Source organism: Fusarium phalaenopsidis, assembly GCF_050370095.1.
Source record: "Fusarium phalaenopsidis strain FUZ10S chromosome Unknown contig_32302, whole genome shotgun sequence".
Classification (NCBI taxonomy): Eukaryota; Fungi; Ascomycota; class Sordariomycetes; order Hypocreales; family Nectriaceae; genus Fusarium; species Fusarium phalaenopsidis.
Genome location: NW_028145405.1, coordinates 4160431 through 4176863, shown reverse-complemented (window position 1 = coordinate 4176863; position 16433 = coordinate 4160431). Strand labels below are relative to the sequence as shown.

At 56.0% G+C, this 16433-nt stretch overlaps 7 protein-coding genes across 7 annotated transcripts; 2 read left to right on the top strand and 5 right to left on the bottom strand.

The window, feature by feature from the left end:
* Window positions 1-180: 180 nt before the first annotated feature.
* Window positions 181-2047, bottom strand: LRP88_08648 (H(+)-transporting V1 sector ATPase subunit B; the record flags this gene model as incomplete). The annotated part of the gene is made up of 7 exons (XM_083245151.1): window positions 181-988; window positions 1040-1365; window positions 1418-1579; window positions 1633-1668; window positions 1723-1742; window positions 1808-1892; window positions 1949-2047. 7 exons carry the CDS (start codon window positions 2045-2047, stop codon window positions 181-183), a joined length of 1536 nt encoding a protein of 511 aa, XP_083099645.1.
* Window positions 2048-2476: 429 nt separating this feature from the next.
* LRP88_08647 (hydroxymethylglutaryl-CoA lyase) lies at window positions 2477-3653 on the bottom strand (the record flags this gene model as incomplete). The annotated part of the gene is made up of 2 exons (XM_083245150.1): window positions 2477-3328; window positions 3390-3653. 2 exons carry the CDS (start codon window positions 3651-3653, stop codon window positions 2477-2479), a joined length of 1116 nt encoding a protein of 371 aa, XP_083099644.1.
* A 532-nt stretch (window positions 3654-4185) lies between these two features.
* Window positions 4186-5916, bottom strand: LRP88_08646 (tubulin alpha chain; the record flags this gene model as incomplete). Its single annotated transcript, XM_083245149.1, has 7 exons — window positions 4186-4411; window positions 4463-4886; window positions 4939-5469; window positions 5528-5603; window positions 5668-5694; window positions 5752-5792; window positions 5892-5916. The coding sequence occupies 7 exons, from the start codon at window positions 5914-5916 to the stop codon at window positions 4186-4188; spliced, it is 1350 nt and encodes a 449-aa protein (XP_083099643.1).
* Window positions 5917-7773: 1857 nt separating this feature from the next.
* On the top strand, window positions 7774-8679 carry LRP88_08645 (uncharacterized protein; the record flags this gene model as incomplete). The annotated part of the gene is made up of 1 exon (XM_083245148.1): window positions 7774-8679. The coding sequence occupies one exon, from the start codon at window positions 7774-7776 to the stop codon at window positions 8677-8679; it is 906 nt and encodes a 301-aa protein (XP_083099642.1).
* A 471-nt stretch (window positions 8680-9150) lies between these two features.
* Window positions 9151-9934, top strand: LRP88_08644 (uncharacterized protein; the record flags this gene model as incomplete). The annotated part of the gene is made up of 2 exons (XM_083245147.1): window positions 9151-9447; window positions 9530-9934. The coding sequence occupies 2 exons, from the start codon at window positions 9151-9153 to the stop codon at window positions 9932-9934; spliced, it is 702 nt and encodes a 233-aa protein (XP_083099641.1).
* Window positions 9935-10320: 386 nt separating this feature from the next.
* On the bottom strand, window positions 10321-12296 carry LRP88_08643 (WW domain-containing protein; the record flags this gene model as incomplete). Its single annotated transcript, XM_083245146.1, has 3 exons — window positions 10321-11382; window positions 11439-11897; window positions 11955-12296. 3 exons carry the CDS (start codon window positions 12294-12296, stop codon window positions 10321-10323), a joined length of 1863 nt encoding a protein of 620 aa, XP_083099640.1.
* A 1793-nt stretch (window positions 12297-14089) lies between these two features.
* LRP88_08642 (uncharacterized protein) lies at window positions 14090-15520 on the bottom strand (the record flags this gene model as incomplete). Its single annotated transcript, XM_083245145.1, has 2 exons — window positions 14090-14546; window positions 14598-15520. 2 exons carry the CDS (start codon window positions 15518-15520, stop codon window positions 14090-14092), a joined length of 1380 nt encoding a protein of 459 aa, XP_083099639.1.
* Window positions 15521-16433: the final 913 nt, after the last annotated feature.

Sequence of the window (16433 nt, the reverse complement as noted above, 5' to 3'; positions counted from 1 at the left end):
CGGCTCCCTATGTTCCCCTCAGAGCAGAGACCAACTCTTGCCCTCCCAATCTCTTCCTCCTCTCCAGCGTGTAAACGATCATTTGAAAACAAGTTGCTCTTACTGCGATTCCGACTTCTGCCTTGCGCGCGCTCATTATACCATTCTCTATCGAAACGCCAACAAGCTGTGCCCTCATGCTCATGCGTCAATAAGGTTCTCCTCGGTCTGCTGCTGGCCTCGGGCCTCAGTCTCTGCCCGGGCCTTGCCCTTGGCCTTGGACTCCTTGGCGGCACGCTGGTAGAACTCGTTGAGCACCTTGCCGGGGATACGGTTGAGCAGCTCCTTGGGGTAGATTCGGAGGAGGCTCCACGCAAGGTCCAGGGACTCGTAAATGCTTCGCGACTCGTACTGGCCCTGGCTGATGAACTGGCGCTCAAACTTCTCCAGGAACTCGAGCGAGAGCTTGTCCTCGGCCGACAGAGCCTCCTCACCGACGACAGCCTTCATTGCTGCGGCATCACGACCGATGGCGTACTTGGCGTAAAGCTGGTTCGACACATCACCGTGGTCCTTGCGGGTCATGCCCTCACCGATGGCAGACTTCATCAGACGGGACAGCGAGGGCAGCACGTTGATGGGAGGGTAGATACCACGGTTGGCCAGAGCACGGTCGACAAACACCTGACCCTCGGTAATGTAACCAGTCAAATCGGGGATGGGGTGAGTGATGTCATCGTTGGGCATGGTCAGAATGGGGATCTGGGTGATGGATCCGTTGCGACCCTCGACACGACCGGCTCGTTCGTAGATGGTGGACAAATCAGTGTACATGTAACCGGGGAAACCACGTCGACCGGGCACTTCTTCTCGGGCAGCCGAGACTTCTCGAAGGGCGTCGCAGTAAGCGGAAAGATCAGTAAGAATGACCAGGACGTGCTTCTCGAGCTGGTAGGCGTAGTATTCGGCAGTGGTAAGGGCGAGACGGGGGGTAATGATACGCTCGATACTAGTCAACAGTTAGCACCAGAGCCTGCAGCATCGCGGAGGCTGCGCTTACGTAGGATCGTTGGCGAGGTTCAGGAAAAGAGTGGTACGCTCCAAGCTGCCGTTCTCCTCGAAATCGCGAGTGAAGAAACGGGCCGTTTCCAAGTTGACACCCATGGCACCAAAGACGATGGAGAAGTTCTCCTCGTGGCCGTCGTGCACACCCTTGTTGGTGATGCCCTGCTTCTGGACGAGACCGGCCTGTCGGCAAATCTGAGCGGCGATTTCGTTGTGAGGGAGACCAGAGGCGGAGAAGATGGGGATCTTTTGTCCTCGAGCAATCGAGTTCATGGTGTCGATGGCAGAGATACCGGTCGAGATCATCTCCTCGGGGTATTCCTGGGATTGTCAGCTAGAGGGAAATACCACGAGCGCGCGATGGGAGCCTTACACGGGAGTAGGGGTTGATGGGAGAACCGTTGATGTCGAGGTAGTCCTCGGCCAACACCTTGGGACCCTTATCGATGGCGCGTCCAGATCCATCAAAGATACGGCCAAGCATATCCTCGGACACACCGAGCTTCAAGCTCTGGCCGGTGAACTCGACCTTGGTCTGTTGTCGACTTAGCTCAATGCCCTGCCATTAACTCTCGCAATGCCGCCTACCTTCTTGACATCGATACCGGAAGTGCCCTCGAAGACCTATTGCACTCATCAATCGTTTGCTCGTGTACTATCGCATTCGGGAAAAAGTACCTGGACGACAGCTCGATCACCTACGCATCTCTGTCAGCATGTCGCACATCACTACGCCAGGGGTTAGGCAGTATCCGCAACGCACCTCGAGCTTCCAGAACCTGACCCGACCGCTCAGTGCCATCGGGAAGGGTGAGAGTTACGATCTCGTTGTATCGCGGGAATTTGACCTGACTGCTGTCAACTCGTGGACTCGGGCGGGCTCGATTGTTGAATGACGACGTACATTCTCGAGGATGACGAGGGGACCGTTGACGCCGCCGACGGTATTGTAGCGAATCCTGGGGACGACCGAGTACGACGACGACACGCGCGGGTCCGCCATGTTGGGCTGTAGATGGGGGGGGCTGGCGGGAGAAGAGGCGGGAGAAGAGAAGAGGACGGAGGACTGGGGAGCCGATCCGGAAGCTTGGAGATGAAGTTGGGGGAGGACGCCTTAAGCTGGGATGAGGTTGGAGGAGGTTGAGCTTGCTTCACCAAAGTGGGGACCCTGCGCCAGCGCCAGCCCAAAGACGCACGGCCGATAAACTCACCGCAGCCATGGAGGACAGGACCTTGTTACGCAACACCATCCTGTCTAAAGTGACATCACATGACATACAACAGATCCATCATAGCTTTGAGTATGAAGTGAAGCTCAATGTTGCTTGATATTTTCTGGCTTTTTTTCTTTTTTAAAGTATTCTGCTATCTACAGCTACTTAAACACATCCATACAACACGTAGCTCAACGAGGCAGCCGCCAATAAGCTCCCTACGCTGCTTGAGCTGCCTCGGCTGTAGCTCGAGCTCGAGCTCCAAGTACCGCCTTGCCTACCGTGCTCGCATTCTCCTTGCCCAGCTCCGACGTGATCCATGATCCAATATCTGCCATGGCATCCAAGTTGATGCCCGTGTTCATGCCCAGAGTCTCCATGAAGTAGACCATGTTCTCCGTCGCAACGTTACCCGTGGCCCCGGGGCTATAAGGGCATCCGCCCAGCCCGCCGACGCTGCTGTCGAACGTGCGAATGCCGTGCTCAAGAGAGACGGCAGTGTTTACCAGAGCCTGGCCGTATGTATCGTGAAAGTGCATCGCAATGTCCTCAGATCGGATGCCGGCGGCAGACATGCACTTAAGCAGCGCACCCGTCCGCGGCGCCGTGCCCATGCCCGTAGTATCGCCAAGAGAGATCTCATCCGCTCCCGACTCCAGCAGATCTGTCGCAATCTCAGCCACCTTGTGAGGGTCGACGTCAAAGCCCTCAAAGGGGCAGCCCAGGACGACAGAGATGTAGGCTCGGACACGGAGACCCAAGGCCTTGGACTCTTGGATCACCTCCCTGAAACGATCCAGAGAGGTCTGGATATCGCAGTTGAGGTTCTTCTGGGAGAAACTCTCGGTAGCAGCCGCAAAGACCGCCACTTCAACCGACGGCTGTGTGGCCTGCTCGGCTCCGGTAGCGGGCTCCTGCTGTGTTGCAAACTTGCCGGGGTTATCACCCAGAATCTTTGCAGCATTCTGCAGACCCTTGGCATTGGGAGCGAGGAAGGAGTATGAGATCGGGACCGGTGACGAAATCTTTTGGTTAAGAAGATGCTCGAGAATCTCGCTGGAATTGGCCATCTGCATCATTATCTGTCAGTCGACCGACCGACGTACGGCAAGCGACGTCATCAGAACATACCTGGGGAACCCATTTGGGAGCAACAAAAGAGCCGGCCTCAATGGTTGAAACTCCGGTCCGAGCCAGTCTCTCGATCAGCTCGATCTTCGTTGCCAGAGGGATCGTCTTCTTCTCGTTCTGCAGGCCATCGCGAGGTCCAACCTCGACCAGCTTGACACGGTTGTCGTATGAGGTGCCTGCGTTGGCTGTCGCAAAGCCCCTGTGCCAGCGGAGCTGCCCCGAGCGCCGACACGCCCGGCAGATGCTGGATCGCAAAAGGCTCATGGTGAAGGTGGTCGTCGGCTTGTGCTTGACAGGTTCAGGTTGGTTCAATTGCAAGAGAGAGGAGGCGAGGAGAAATGGTTTCGACGAGGCCGATGTCAACCCGCGTATCATCGGCTTCAGCGGGGGCCGAGCTCCAGCCCAGGTCTCCTCGGTACAACGTACATCACCGGCCGCTCCAAGCCATGAATGCATCTTTAGCACTTCTCCGGACAGTTCCTCAGTTCCCCGCATTCTGTTACTGTACGCTCTTGATGATTGGGCTAGCAACTACTATTGGGGCAGCAAGGATTGCATTGACTTCATCTACTACAATACAATACTTGGCAAACAAGACTGGATCTAGTTGGATGTGAATGATTAAGAGACGAGCATGCCGCATGCGCGCAAGGTTCTCATCTACAGATTTGGTCTTTTGACATTAAAAACTCGTTTTGGCTTCTGACCGTTGAAAAATAGAAAATACACCTTCTCTATCGGTGACAGGCTAAAACTGGCTGTACAGCAGCAATCCAGTCCTCGCATCCGTAACCGCTTAGTACTCAGCCTCGAGCTCCTCCTCGCCGAGGGAGTCGGTGGCAACCTCCTCGTAGTCGCGCTCCAGGGCAGCAAGATCCTCACGAGCCTCAGAGAACTCACCCTCCTCCATACCCTCACCAACATACCAGTGGACGAAGGCGCGCTTGGAGTGCATGAGATCGAACTTGAGCGACAGGGAAGACCAGGCCTCGGCGATGGCGGTGGTGTTGGACAGCATGCACCTATTGTGTGTTAGACGTTATTCTAGGTTTCGAGGGAGCTGGATGACTTACACAGCGCGGCTGACCTTGGCGAGGTCGCCGTTGGGGACGTTCTCGGGAGCCTGGTAGCAGATACCGAGCTTGAAGCCAGTGGGGCACCAGTCGACGAACTGGATGGTTCGCTTGGTCTTGAGGGTGGCAACGGCGGCGTGGGCGTCGTTGGGGACAACGTCACCACGGTACAGCAGGCAGGTGGCCATGTACTTGCCGTGGCGGGGGTCACACTTGACCATCTGGTTGTTGGGCTCGAAGCAGGACATGGTCATCTCCTGGACCGAGTTGGCCTCGTGGGCAGCCTTGGCGGCCGAGATAACGGGGGCGTAGGCGACCAGAGGGAAGTGGATTCGGGGGTAGGGGACCAGGTTGGTCTGGAACTCGTTCAGGTCGACGTTGAGGGAACCGTCGAATCGGAGCGAGGCGGTGATGGAGGAGACGACTGGGTACAGTTAGCTAAGCTATGCCGAGAATTACAAATCATCAGATCCTACCCTGAGCGATGAGGCGGTTCAGGTTCTCGTAGTTGGGGCGCTCGAGGCCGAGGTTTCGGCGGCAGATGTCGTAGATGGCCTCGTTGTCGACCATGAAGGAGCAGTCGGAGTGCTCGAGGGTAGTGTGGGTGGTCAGGATGGAGTTGTAGGGCTCGACGACAGAGGTGGCGGTCTGAGGAGCGGGATAAACGCAGAACTCGAGCTTGCTCTTCTTGCCGTAGTCGACGGACAGACGCTCCATGAGGAGAGCACCGAAACCAGAACCGGTACCACCACCGAAGGAGTGGAAGACGAGGAAGCCCTGGAGACCAACACAGTTGTCGGCAACACGGCGGATCTTGTCAAGGACACCATCGATGAGCTCCTTGCCGACGGTGTAGTGGCCACGAGCGTAGTTGTTGGAAGCATCCTCCTTGCCAGTGATCATCATCTCGGGGTGGAAGAGGTTTCGGTAGGGACCGGTGCGGACCTCATCGACGACGTTGGGCTCGAGATCGCAGTAGATGGCGCGGGGGACATACTTGCCCTGACCTAGAAAGGGGTATTAGATTGGAACTGGCAAACTCGGGGTATGAGGCCAAATTCGTACCAGTCTCGGAGAAGAAAGTGCTGAAGCCCTGGTCGGGGTCCTGAGCCTTTCGCTCCTCGGTGAGGTAACCATCAGGCTAGAGTTGTGGTCAGTATGGATGTCGTGGTGTGTTTATCAACAATCGAGGGGTCGTTTTGTACCTGGATGCCGTGCTCGAGGCAGTAAAGCTGAAAGAGAACAAGTCAGTAATCGAGCATGTCGGATTGCTTATGGAAAAAACTCACCTCCCAGCAGGAGTTGGCGATCTGGCAACCGGCCTGGCCGACTGAAGTCGAAAGTTAGCATCACCAAGCAAAAAGGGGGATGCGGTGAAAGCACGCGTGTGTGCGTGTGTGCGTGTGTGCGCTGCAAAGGGAGAGCTTACCGTTGATGCTAATGACCTCACGCATGGTGGCAGATGGTAGTGGTTAAAAAAGTATGGGGATGGAGGATGTCGATGCAAAAGGGAAGAGGAGGTGAAGCAGAGGCACCACGACAAAAAAGAGTAGAGGTGGAAACAGGCCAGGCAAGAAGGCTTTTACGACGGAGTCTCGGAGAGGATGAGAGCGAGGGCGTGCAGGCAGATTGGATTGGTTTGGTGATGGCGGGCGGGCAACGGAACGGGGAGGGAGAAGAAAATAGGTGGGGGAAATTTGGCAGACAGGGGAGGCTTGCCGCCCTGGGATTTGTTGATTTCGAGGCGTGTCTTGAAGGGGGCAAGCGCGTCCTGCAACGCCCTGCTGGCGCTGCTCTTTGCTGCACCCCTGTTGGCTGGCAGCGCTGGCTTGCCCCTAGGCTACTGGCCCGCCTAGGCCTTCTCCAGCAGCTACCGTGGCTTCCCTGGACTCCCTGTGGCTCCCTGTGGCACTTGCTTGGGCTCACCGCTCCAGGGCAGCTCAGGGCATGGACGGCAAATTGGTTCATTGTTAAGCTGGCGGGGCGGGGCGGGGCCGCAGCCCGGGAGCTCTCTGCCTCTCCACGAGCATCATCCATCATGGCGCTTCTGTCGAATGACGATCCATGGGTCCATGTTTTTCTCTATCGCACGACACTCATCTTGGGTCAATTTCGGTTTCGGATATGATGATTGTGAGCAGCGCGGCCTACTACGTAGTATATGACATGGACGAATACCACAGGTAGATCAAGCCAGATACAGTCCCTGACTTGGCAGGCCTCGCTTGCACGCCTGTCTTTTTCACTCTCCCACGGAAACCTCCATTAGTAAACTGCCCTTGTTTCCATCTCGCCCATGCCTGTCCATCTTCTCACCCCTGCCCGTTATCTCATGTATGTACCCGCTCCCGCTTTTGTTTTTCTGCCATGGACCACTCGACCGCCTCGTGGACTAGCCATGCCCCTCGTGTTCTATTATCGCAGTGATATTACTCCGAGTTATAAGGGGCAAGTCAGTCAAGGAGAAACAAGCTCTCTCAGAGAGCGTCTCTGGGTCATGTCCCGTCGTGGCCAATATCAGTCAATCAAGTCGGTGAGTTGGCCTGGACCAGCCTGACCTGGCCTGTGACCTGTCAAATCCCACGAGGCCCGAGCTTCGACGTCGGCCCAGGCTCCTTTCGTTCCAGTCCTTACTCACCCCTGGCTCGAGCCTCACTCTCTGATAACGTTAACCACCAGCCAACCAGGACATCCTCCACACCCATTAATACCCCGTGGTAAGAACGATTGGGTTGATACCTTGGTGTGATGTTGTGTGTATGGCAACCATCGAGAGAGATGATGCGGTGCTGAATACACGCGTAAGGCTTGACCTGCAACCATAACTATCACCTGCCTTGCTTGCCACAAGAAGGCTTCATTAGGAAAGTTGCGATGGGTATCAAACTATGGATACATGGCAATGCTTCCCTGGACTTGCCCTCGCCTGCCTTGTGGCTTAGGCTACCGACATCCAAGGTCTGGACAGACTCGTCGCCTCCCAGAATAATAACACAAAGCAGATAAGTAGAAGTACTAACTCGACAGAAAAGTACCGGCATCTCCAACTCTACCAATCCCACACATCACCATACTATCTCGCAAGCTCATTAAATCATGCCCACCTCTCTAAATTGGAACCCTCTGGGTAGAGCCATTAACTGGGTTGTCTCGTTTGGGGACGTATATGACGAACCCCTTGTTCCCATGACCCTCTCCGCCTGCTAAAGGCTACTCGTCACGGATTTCCAACCTACACGAGCAATGGCGCTATGACAGACGTCATGAACCGTGTTGAACAACTGGCAGGTTAGGAAACGCCTTCAGAAGACCTGGTCCTCCTCATCGCCAACTATCTGGGTCCCCAGTGTATCGCTGTGTCCAAGATCGGGACCTGTCTGTGCATCGAATTTGCCAAAACGGCCGAGGATGAGTTCAAGCGGCTCGTCGAGAATCTTCCCAAGACCACGTCCAATTCCATGGTGTATCACAACGGTCCAATCGCCAAGCCCGCCCCGGAGCCGCCCAGCGTATCTATCACACAGCCCGTAGAGGATGCCCCTAAGCTGGCCGTGGACACGCGACCCGGGACCATGTTGGAGCTTGTCAGCCAGGCACATGGGAGCAACTATCAAACGCCTGCCGGTCTCCCTGTTCGTCAAGGCCGAACAAATCGGCTAACCGTGTTCTCATACTCTTTGAGGGGGCATTCTCCGATGGTATCCGGCACCAATCGAATTGCTGGTCAGGTTGAGAAGGGCATCAAGAACACCGACATTGGGTTGGTAAATCTCGATGGCATCGTGATGCTGAACAACATCCGGGTCCGAGCTCTCTTCCACAGCAAAAAGCTCGGGATGCGCGAAACTTATCTTGTCTGCTTGTCAGGAACCGAGCCTCAATTACTTTATCAATTCGGAAAGCGGTTCGAGATAACGAGCGATGCGAGCCAGCCAAACTCAGCTTGTATCAGCCGTGAGCAGAGTGCCTATCTCACCAACAATTCAACCATGTTTTCTCGTCGCAATCCACCGGTTTCAATATGCGGTGCCATCATTTTGAGGTATCAAGCGTGGAAACCAGGGCAGACCATGCCTTTCGGCGAGGCCTGCGGCATGGTCAACTCCGACTACCTATCTCCTTCCGGGTATAATTTTTTACCCCGTGAGCACATTGTATGGGCTGATGACTTTGATGGTCTCCTTGAGGAGGGATGGGATATTGAACAGGTACCGTGAGCTCTTATCTTGATCCAATCATTCTCTCGGTTAGAACAGCACGCAACAGCCATTGTGGCCGAAGGAATGGATACCGTGATATCATCGGGACATTGCTGCGAGCAGGAGAAATCTGGCTCATTCACATATCAGAAGCGGGTAGTCTCATAGAACAGAGCTGTAGGCTGTCTAAGTTACCAGTGCATTACCCATCTCCCGACTTGGATAAGTGTGCATGATATGTATCTTCTTGGTTCCCCGTTCTTGGCCTGCCAAAATCTCAAGTCTCCCCTCAATTACCTGGCCAAATTATTGACTTGTATAGTTCTCTCAATGTCTGGGCTGTAGGCACTATCTCTGCTGAGGTCAAAACTAGGCACTCGGCGGGGCGACAGGATTCCACGTGACGCTTCAGACAACACGCCTCATCTCACAAGACACTTGACAAGGCTATGTAAACGCGGGCAGTCCTCGCTCAATGTCCTCGCAACCATGTTTTTACTAGCCCTGCGTCATCTTCTACCCATCTTAGGCCTCGTCCTATTCCTTGCGAGTTCCACGGAGGCCAACGCTGAAAAGGTCATCTTCACAGCTCCAGACGTTGTCCCCATTCCCCTGCAGAAGCCCTCCCTCGCCGACCTCAACCTCCCTGTCCTAACGCCCGACTCTTGGTCTATCAGGACAAATCTGAGTCGCGTGTTTCCCAAAGAGGCCAAGGACTATGCCTCTGGCGCCGCGACGTGGCTACTACTGGACAGCTTGAATGCAGGCCAGCGGTATGAGTTCAGGGTATGCTGGGCTGCGATTGTAGGTCGAGAATCCCACCACTTTAATTGCAGAAAGCTAATGTTTCCTTTCCTGTTACTCGTAGCAACCCACGGGTTTTGTGATGGATGTATATGAGCTGGATACTGTCTGGGACACACCAGAGCTCATGCAGTCACTCGCCGAATACGCCTACTCACGCCAGTCCAGTACTGACAGCCAGGAGGATCGTAAGGAGGGAGAGCGCAGCGCCTCTGTTCTCTTGCTGCAGATCAAGGCTTCTGCGGATTACTTCACCGACGACGCGGCTCTCATGAGGGATCCTCCCCCCGTGCTCGTGGATCTCATTCTCGATCCCTATCTGTACAATCTCATCCCTCGCTCCCTGGTGCCAACCATTGGGTTCCTCGTCCTGGTCGGCCTGGTCGCCTGGCTCGTAGCAAGGTCCGTCGCCTCCAAGCTACAGTCAATCGCCGTCGCCGGCGAGAGCAGAGAAAAGAAAGAGATATAGAATAGAAGAGGGTTGCTTGCGTACTCGGACCCTGTGACCGAAAATCCCATATGAAGAAAGAAAAGAAACGGACCCGGCAAATGCATTCTACTATCTACGTTGATCATCATATTTCTCGTAACTCTTCTCCATGTGTCACTCTCGTCCTCACCGCCCTTGGCTGGGCCATGGCGTCTATATCCCTGCCGATCGTCTCGACACATACTTTCATATCAAACATCCAGCCATCAGGTGCGAAGCGAGAGGAACGCACATTGAGGGTCTGGCTTGGCACAATCTCGCGATCTCTTGCCGACGAATACTCAAGTCATCCTTGCTGAGCCTAGGGAACTACAGCATGGTAGGCAGTAAATGTTGTGGATTTCCAACTTTCCTCAAAGGGCCGCTCAGTAGGCTCCTCCATATTGACCCGGGTGTGTTCCGTGTGGAACAGGGGGGGCACCACCGCCATAAGAAGGCTGGCCTCCTTGGCCTCCGTTGTATGAGGGATTGTATCCTCCGGGAGGGCCTCCAGGAGGGGGAGGGGGATACTGCTGGTTGCCGGGAACTGGAGGTGCACTGTAGGTCTGTTGATTTTGTCCATGTTGATCAGGAGGGCCTCCGTACTGACCACCAGCGGCCTGGGGGTTACTGGGATAGCCTTGTCCATATTGCTGCTGGTGCGGGGGTTGTCCAGTAGGAGGAGGAGGGAAGTATTGTGCCTGCTGACCCTGCTGACCTTGTTGTCCATGCTGTCCATGCTGTCCATGCTGTCCATGCTGTCCATGCTGTCCATGTTGTTGAGGCGGACCTCCTGGGGGTGGAGGAGGGAACGAGTTGTTCTGGGATCCATGCGGACTTCCACCATACTGAGAGTTGGAACCGTACTGCTGGTGCTGGCCGTGAGGTTGCTGCTGGTGTGAGCCGTGTTGCTGGTTCGGGCCAGCCTGTGAACCATATGACGGGTTAGCACCTGGCTGTTGTTGATGCGAGCCAGGCTGCTGGTGAGATCCATATGGAGGGTTCTGGCCTGGTTGTTGCGAGTGGGAACCGTATGATTGGTTCGATCCCGGGTGTTGTTGACCAGCTCCGTATTGCGGGTTGGCTCCAGGCTGTTGCTGGTGTGAGCCATAAGGTGTGTTGGAACCAGACTGCTGTGGGTGAGAGCCGGGTTGCTGCTGGTGCGAACCGTAAGGGGCGTTCTGGCCGGGCTGCTGTTGGTGTGAACCATATGGAGAGCTCTGACCCGGCTGTTGCTGATGAGAACCGTGCTGCTGGTTATGCTGCTGCTGGTTAGGCGAGGGCGTTCCGTAGGGCTGCGATCCCGAAGGAGTCCCTGAGGGGGCAGATCCTGTTGAACCCGGGGGCTTATAAGTAGGAGCTTCGCCCGAGTAAGAGGAACCGCCGCCGCCACCACCCTGCTGCTGTTGCTGCGGTCCCGAGTTGTGATAGCCAAAGTTCTGGCCCTGCTGGATTCAGACTGTTAGTCTCACGACCGAGCGCATTCGAGGATGCGACAACTTACGCTGCTACCAGGCTTGCCACCAAACATATGAGCAACACCGCCCATAACAGCACCAGCAAGACCTCCCTGAGCGTGTTGCGAGTTCTGCTGGTTGGCACCGCCATGGTAGTTCTGCGGAGCGGGAGGCTTCTCCTGAGAGGCCGAGTTCATGAAGCTCGAAGCCAGCTGCCCGACAAGCTTTCCAGCACCGGATTGCTTGCCTCCTCCGTTTCCACCGCTGCCACCGCTTCCGCCATGAGAACCACCAAGGAATTGGCTCGCAAGACCGCCAAGGTTACCTGAAGAACCGGAGCCGTGACCTCCACTACTGCCGCCGCCGCTTCCACCATGAGAGCCACCGAGGAATTGGCTTGCGAGACCGCCGAGGTTACCCAGGGGACTGGAGCCGTGACCTCCACCGCTACCGCCACCGTGAGACGAGTTCTTGTTGCCGCCGAGCAGAGCGTTCATAGCCATACTCTAGAATAGAAAATGGTCAGCAAACCGCAAGCACAGGAGCAACGCGCCACCACCTACCCCAATACCCCGATCTCCAGACGGGCCGTCGACACCGCGTGTTCCGTCGGGCATGATGGGCTCCATGGTGCCATCAGCATGGCGCATCGTCTGCGACCCGTCCGGATGGGTGATGACCTCCGGCGGCGGCTTGGGAGCCCCGTAGGGGTGCTCGATCTGGGGCGCCGGAGTGTTGCCCGTCTTGGCCGGCTCGGTGGGGACCTCCCACTGAGAGACTCCGGTCGAGAGCTGAACATAGTAGTACTTCCTGCTCGCGCCATCCCACTGAGCAATCCAGCCGGCGGGCAGCGCAGGCGGAGCAAACGTGGGACCTTCGGCCTGGGGGGAGGCAGGACCGGCCATGGTTGAGGTCTGGCGGTCGAGGAGGTTATCGAAGCGAGGAGGGGCTGGCTAGGATGGTGTTTCTACCTATGAGTAGGAGGATGTAGGTCGCCGCGCGAGGAGGGATTGTCGTGTAGACGGAAATTCCGTCACTGAGCAAGAAGCGCCACAATCATGAGGGTTTGCAGCAAGAGGGCGGGAAAGTAGCAAGAGAAGAGGATTGGATGGTGTCGCCTTGGGTGGTGGAGGTTATAAGGCTGGAGGGGGAGGGGCCCAAGAATGGATGGGGAATGGATGGATGAATGGCGGGATGGGGATGGATGGGGGAAGGCCAGCCCAGCCAGCGCAAGCGCAAGGAAAGGAAAGTGGGTTGCTCTCGCGCTCGCGGGCGGGCGGTCAAATGATGAATCAGGCGCTGTTCCAGTGATTTACAGCACACCTAGCGACGGGGCCTCCATGGCATGGCGCTGCTGGGCGGGCATCTCCAAGGTTGAGCTGAGATGTGAACGAGGCATGGAGCAGATAGCTAGGACGTTTTGGGGGAAGGGTATGCGCCTCCATCTTGATGTATCGTGCCGTTTGCTCCAAGAGAGGCAAATATTACCTACATACATACGTATTAACCCGATGGTTTGTACAGTTTGCACAGACTACCAGCTGTCTCATCTCATCATCAGAGTCGTTTTGGAACCCTGACTCCGGCACAGCCCCCGCCGCCGTCGTCCACCGCTGAGGGTTGGGTTCGTAGTTAGACGACGGGGACGAGAGAGGGAGGGACCCTTTGTGCTACGTGTACCGTGTGTCCCACTGTGCAAGCCCGCCACTCAGAGTCACAATTGGCGCCGAAACTCGTTGCTGCCCAATGGCCAGCTCATCGACCGAGGCAATGCGCACTGTGAATGGAGATGGGCCTGTTGTTGGCCTACGAGGGGTGACCTTTTCTTCGCAAATTGGAGACTTGCTCGGTAGCGGTCAAAATAAGACATGCGCCTCGCAGCTACACCTTCCACTACAGACGCGTTGATATTTATATCTACTCCCTTCTCGATCAGGTGCAGGTACACACACCCCTTGCCCTTGATGTCCGCGTCTCCCCAAGAATGAGCCACCGAGGGAAACTACCTCAGCCCCCCATCTTACTCGGCTCTCTCACTCTAACTTAACTAGCAGCAACGACAAAGCGGCCTCCAGCCTCCTTATTCCGTGCGACGCGGGCTGCCTCCTTCAAATCCTTTCTTCTTACCCTCACTCTGACTGCGTCTCTGGCTCTGCCACTAACGACTGTTCTTCAACATATGCGCTCCGCCACTGACGACGACCTCACCTGCAGGTCAAAGGGGAGCGTCACGTGCTGTCCTGTGCCGTCCCTTTGCTCCAACACCCTGGCTGCTGGCATGCCTACCTGGCACGCCAGGAAGGACAAAGCCAATCGTGTCAAAGGGGCAGAGGCCAGTATGTATCTTTGTTCTCCATCTACAAACTCAAACTCTATTTCACTTGTGTCTTGTTTCTCTTCTACAATCTACGAGTTCAAACAAGTCGCACAGTCACTGTCACATCGAAACAAGTGTTGAAAGTATCCATAAGTTGGATTCATGTCCTGTATACCTCCGTGATACTGTTATGTACAAAGAATGACAAAAACAAAATCCCCCGTGTTCCTCCGTGTTCCGTTCTGTACCGTCAAATGCAGGATATGTACCGTTTTGGCCTTGGCCAGGCCGTGGCTCAAAGGCCAATGTCCCCATTTTTCATGTTCATCATGAGCTGAAACTCATGAGTGCCTATGTGCTTGGTCCCACGGAGTTGACTCTTTACGCCCGGCGGGCACGGAGAGCAAGCTTGCGGCCAAAGCCCCAAGCGAAAGCCATGGCCTTGCTGCCAGAGCAGGTAGTGCCAGAGGCCATGGACTGGACAACAGACCATCGGCCAGAAGCGCAGCGCTGGTACTTGGAGCCACCGATGCAGTTCCACTCACCCTCCGAGGTACAGGCAGTTCCGGCAGTGTGAGCCTGACCATCGCCGGAGCCAGAGTCGGAGCCACCATCACCAGAGCCGGAGCCAGGGGTAGCGGGAGCTGTGGGAGCGGCCTCGGGGGTACCGGCAGGGGTGGTAGGCACGGGCTCGGGCTGGACAACGCTGGTGGGCACGGGCTCGTTACCAGTTCCGGGAGCGGACTTGGTGAGAGTCATCATGGTGTCAGTGGGAGCAGCAACGGGAGCCTCGGTGCCCTCGGCGGGAGGGGAGACGGTGATGAAGACACCTCCGGGACTAGACATGGGTGAGTCAGTGTGTTCTTCAACATCATCAGAGCATACATACACTTGAGAGGGAGCACCACCGGCGGGGGCAGAAGACTCGGCAGCGGGCTGAGTAGGCTCAGCGGCGGGCTGGGTCTGGGTAGGGGCGGAAACGGGAGCAGAGCTGGGAGCACCGGAGCCGCTGTCGCCGCCAGCAGGGGAGCTCGGGGCAGCACCGTTGTTTCCGTTGCCGCTGCCAACATCACTAGCGGGAGAGCTGGGAGTGGCACCGCTGTCGCCGCCAGAAGAGCCACCACCGGAGCCGGAGCCGGAGGCGCAGCTACCCTTGGGAGGAGCAGTCTTGGACGAGTCGTTGGAGGTATCGGGACCAGGGTCGGGGAACTCAAGGTCGGAACCCTCCTCAGTACTGCAACCGTTGTTGACGTTGGCGACGAACATGGAAGGGCGGCTGCTGAGGGCAGAAGCACGCTTCTTGGATCCTCCACCGATGGTGACGGCGGCGCAGTTCATGTACATCTCACGGTTGCCGATCTGGTTGAACCAAGTCCAGGCGAAGATGGCCTCACCCGAGGGGGTGTCGGCGGGGACCTTGAAGTCGTAGCTGGTAGTGCCAGCTCCGGGGCAGTTGCCGATGTACGAGTGGATGACCTTCCAGGTCTCGCCCTTGTCGAAGGACAGAGAGGCCTGGCAGCTACCGCCACCGTGGTTGGCACCGCCGGTGATGGTCATGCTGTAAGAGCCGCCGGCCTTCCAGTCAGCAACAGAAGCGCCAGCTGGGGTGCCGAAGAGGGAGTGGTAGCCCTTGCAAGGGAAGTTGCCGCCGCCGGCCTCGAGAGGAGCAGTCATGCTGTAGTCGACGTCTCCGTTGGCGTGGGGGTTGGCCTTGGACTTGAAGGGGGGAGGGTTGGTCATCTCCATGTGGGCCTGGGCCAGACCGGCGAGCCCAAGGGCGAGAGCGGCGGATTCGATACCGAAGAACTTCATGTTTACGTTGGTGGTGGTTGTTGAAAAGAAGAACTGATCACAACACTTCCGTCGAGGAGGTGATGAGAATAGGGTATCTGTTGAAATGAGGAAGAAAACGTTGGCTGTGCTGACGCCAAGTATGCACTGAGAATGTTGTGGAAGAAGTGTGTCCTTGGGGTTATACGAGTGTCTGTGTGTTGTTGGCTTCAGCCGCAGAGAAGGTGATGTTTTATATCGAGCCCGGCTCGTTGGGTTATTTCGAAATGACGTCGAAGTGGTTGGTGTGATTGTCCAGGTGAACAGAGAGTGAATTCAGACGGACCGACGAGTTGTAGTCGAGGTGTGTGCGTGTTGCGTTCGAAGTCGGACGGAACAATAAAGGATTGTGGTGCTATTGAAAGCAAGGAATGTAGCGCGAGACAATGAAAGAAGTGCCTTGCGGAACAAAAAGAGGCGAGAAGAATCTCAGATGAAAAAAAGGTGTGTGTGAGAGGGGGTGTGAATGCTTCCTGAACAGTGACGAACAGTGACAGAACAGAATCGGTCTTGTTTCTCAAAACAGGGGTCCAAGGGGACGGGCAGAGCTTGAGTGACACAAAGGCCGAGCTTGTGCGTCAGTGATTCAATGAAGCAAGTTGAAGAGAAAAAAGTGACCAGCCTCCGTTACAAACGGTTGAAAAGGTCAGAAAGTGAAGAAATGAAGTTGGTTGTTGTCTTGAAAAGGGAATGTATCCGGCCCACGAAGGGAAAGTTCAAGAGAGGAAGAAAAAGAAGAAGAAGAAAACCCGAAGAGATCGGCCTGTAGAATGAATTCCTTGGCAGTGCTGGGGATAGAAGGGAAAAAGAGAGGCCTGGGAGGTCGGGGGTTGGTCACGTCTTATAGTCTTTGAGAGCCAGAGACGGGCTGGCGATGTTTCAGTTGTTTCGTTTG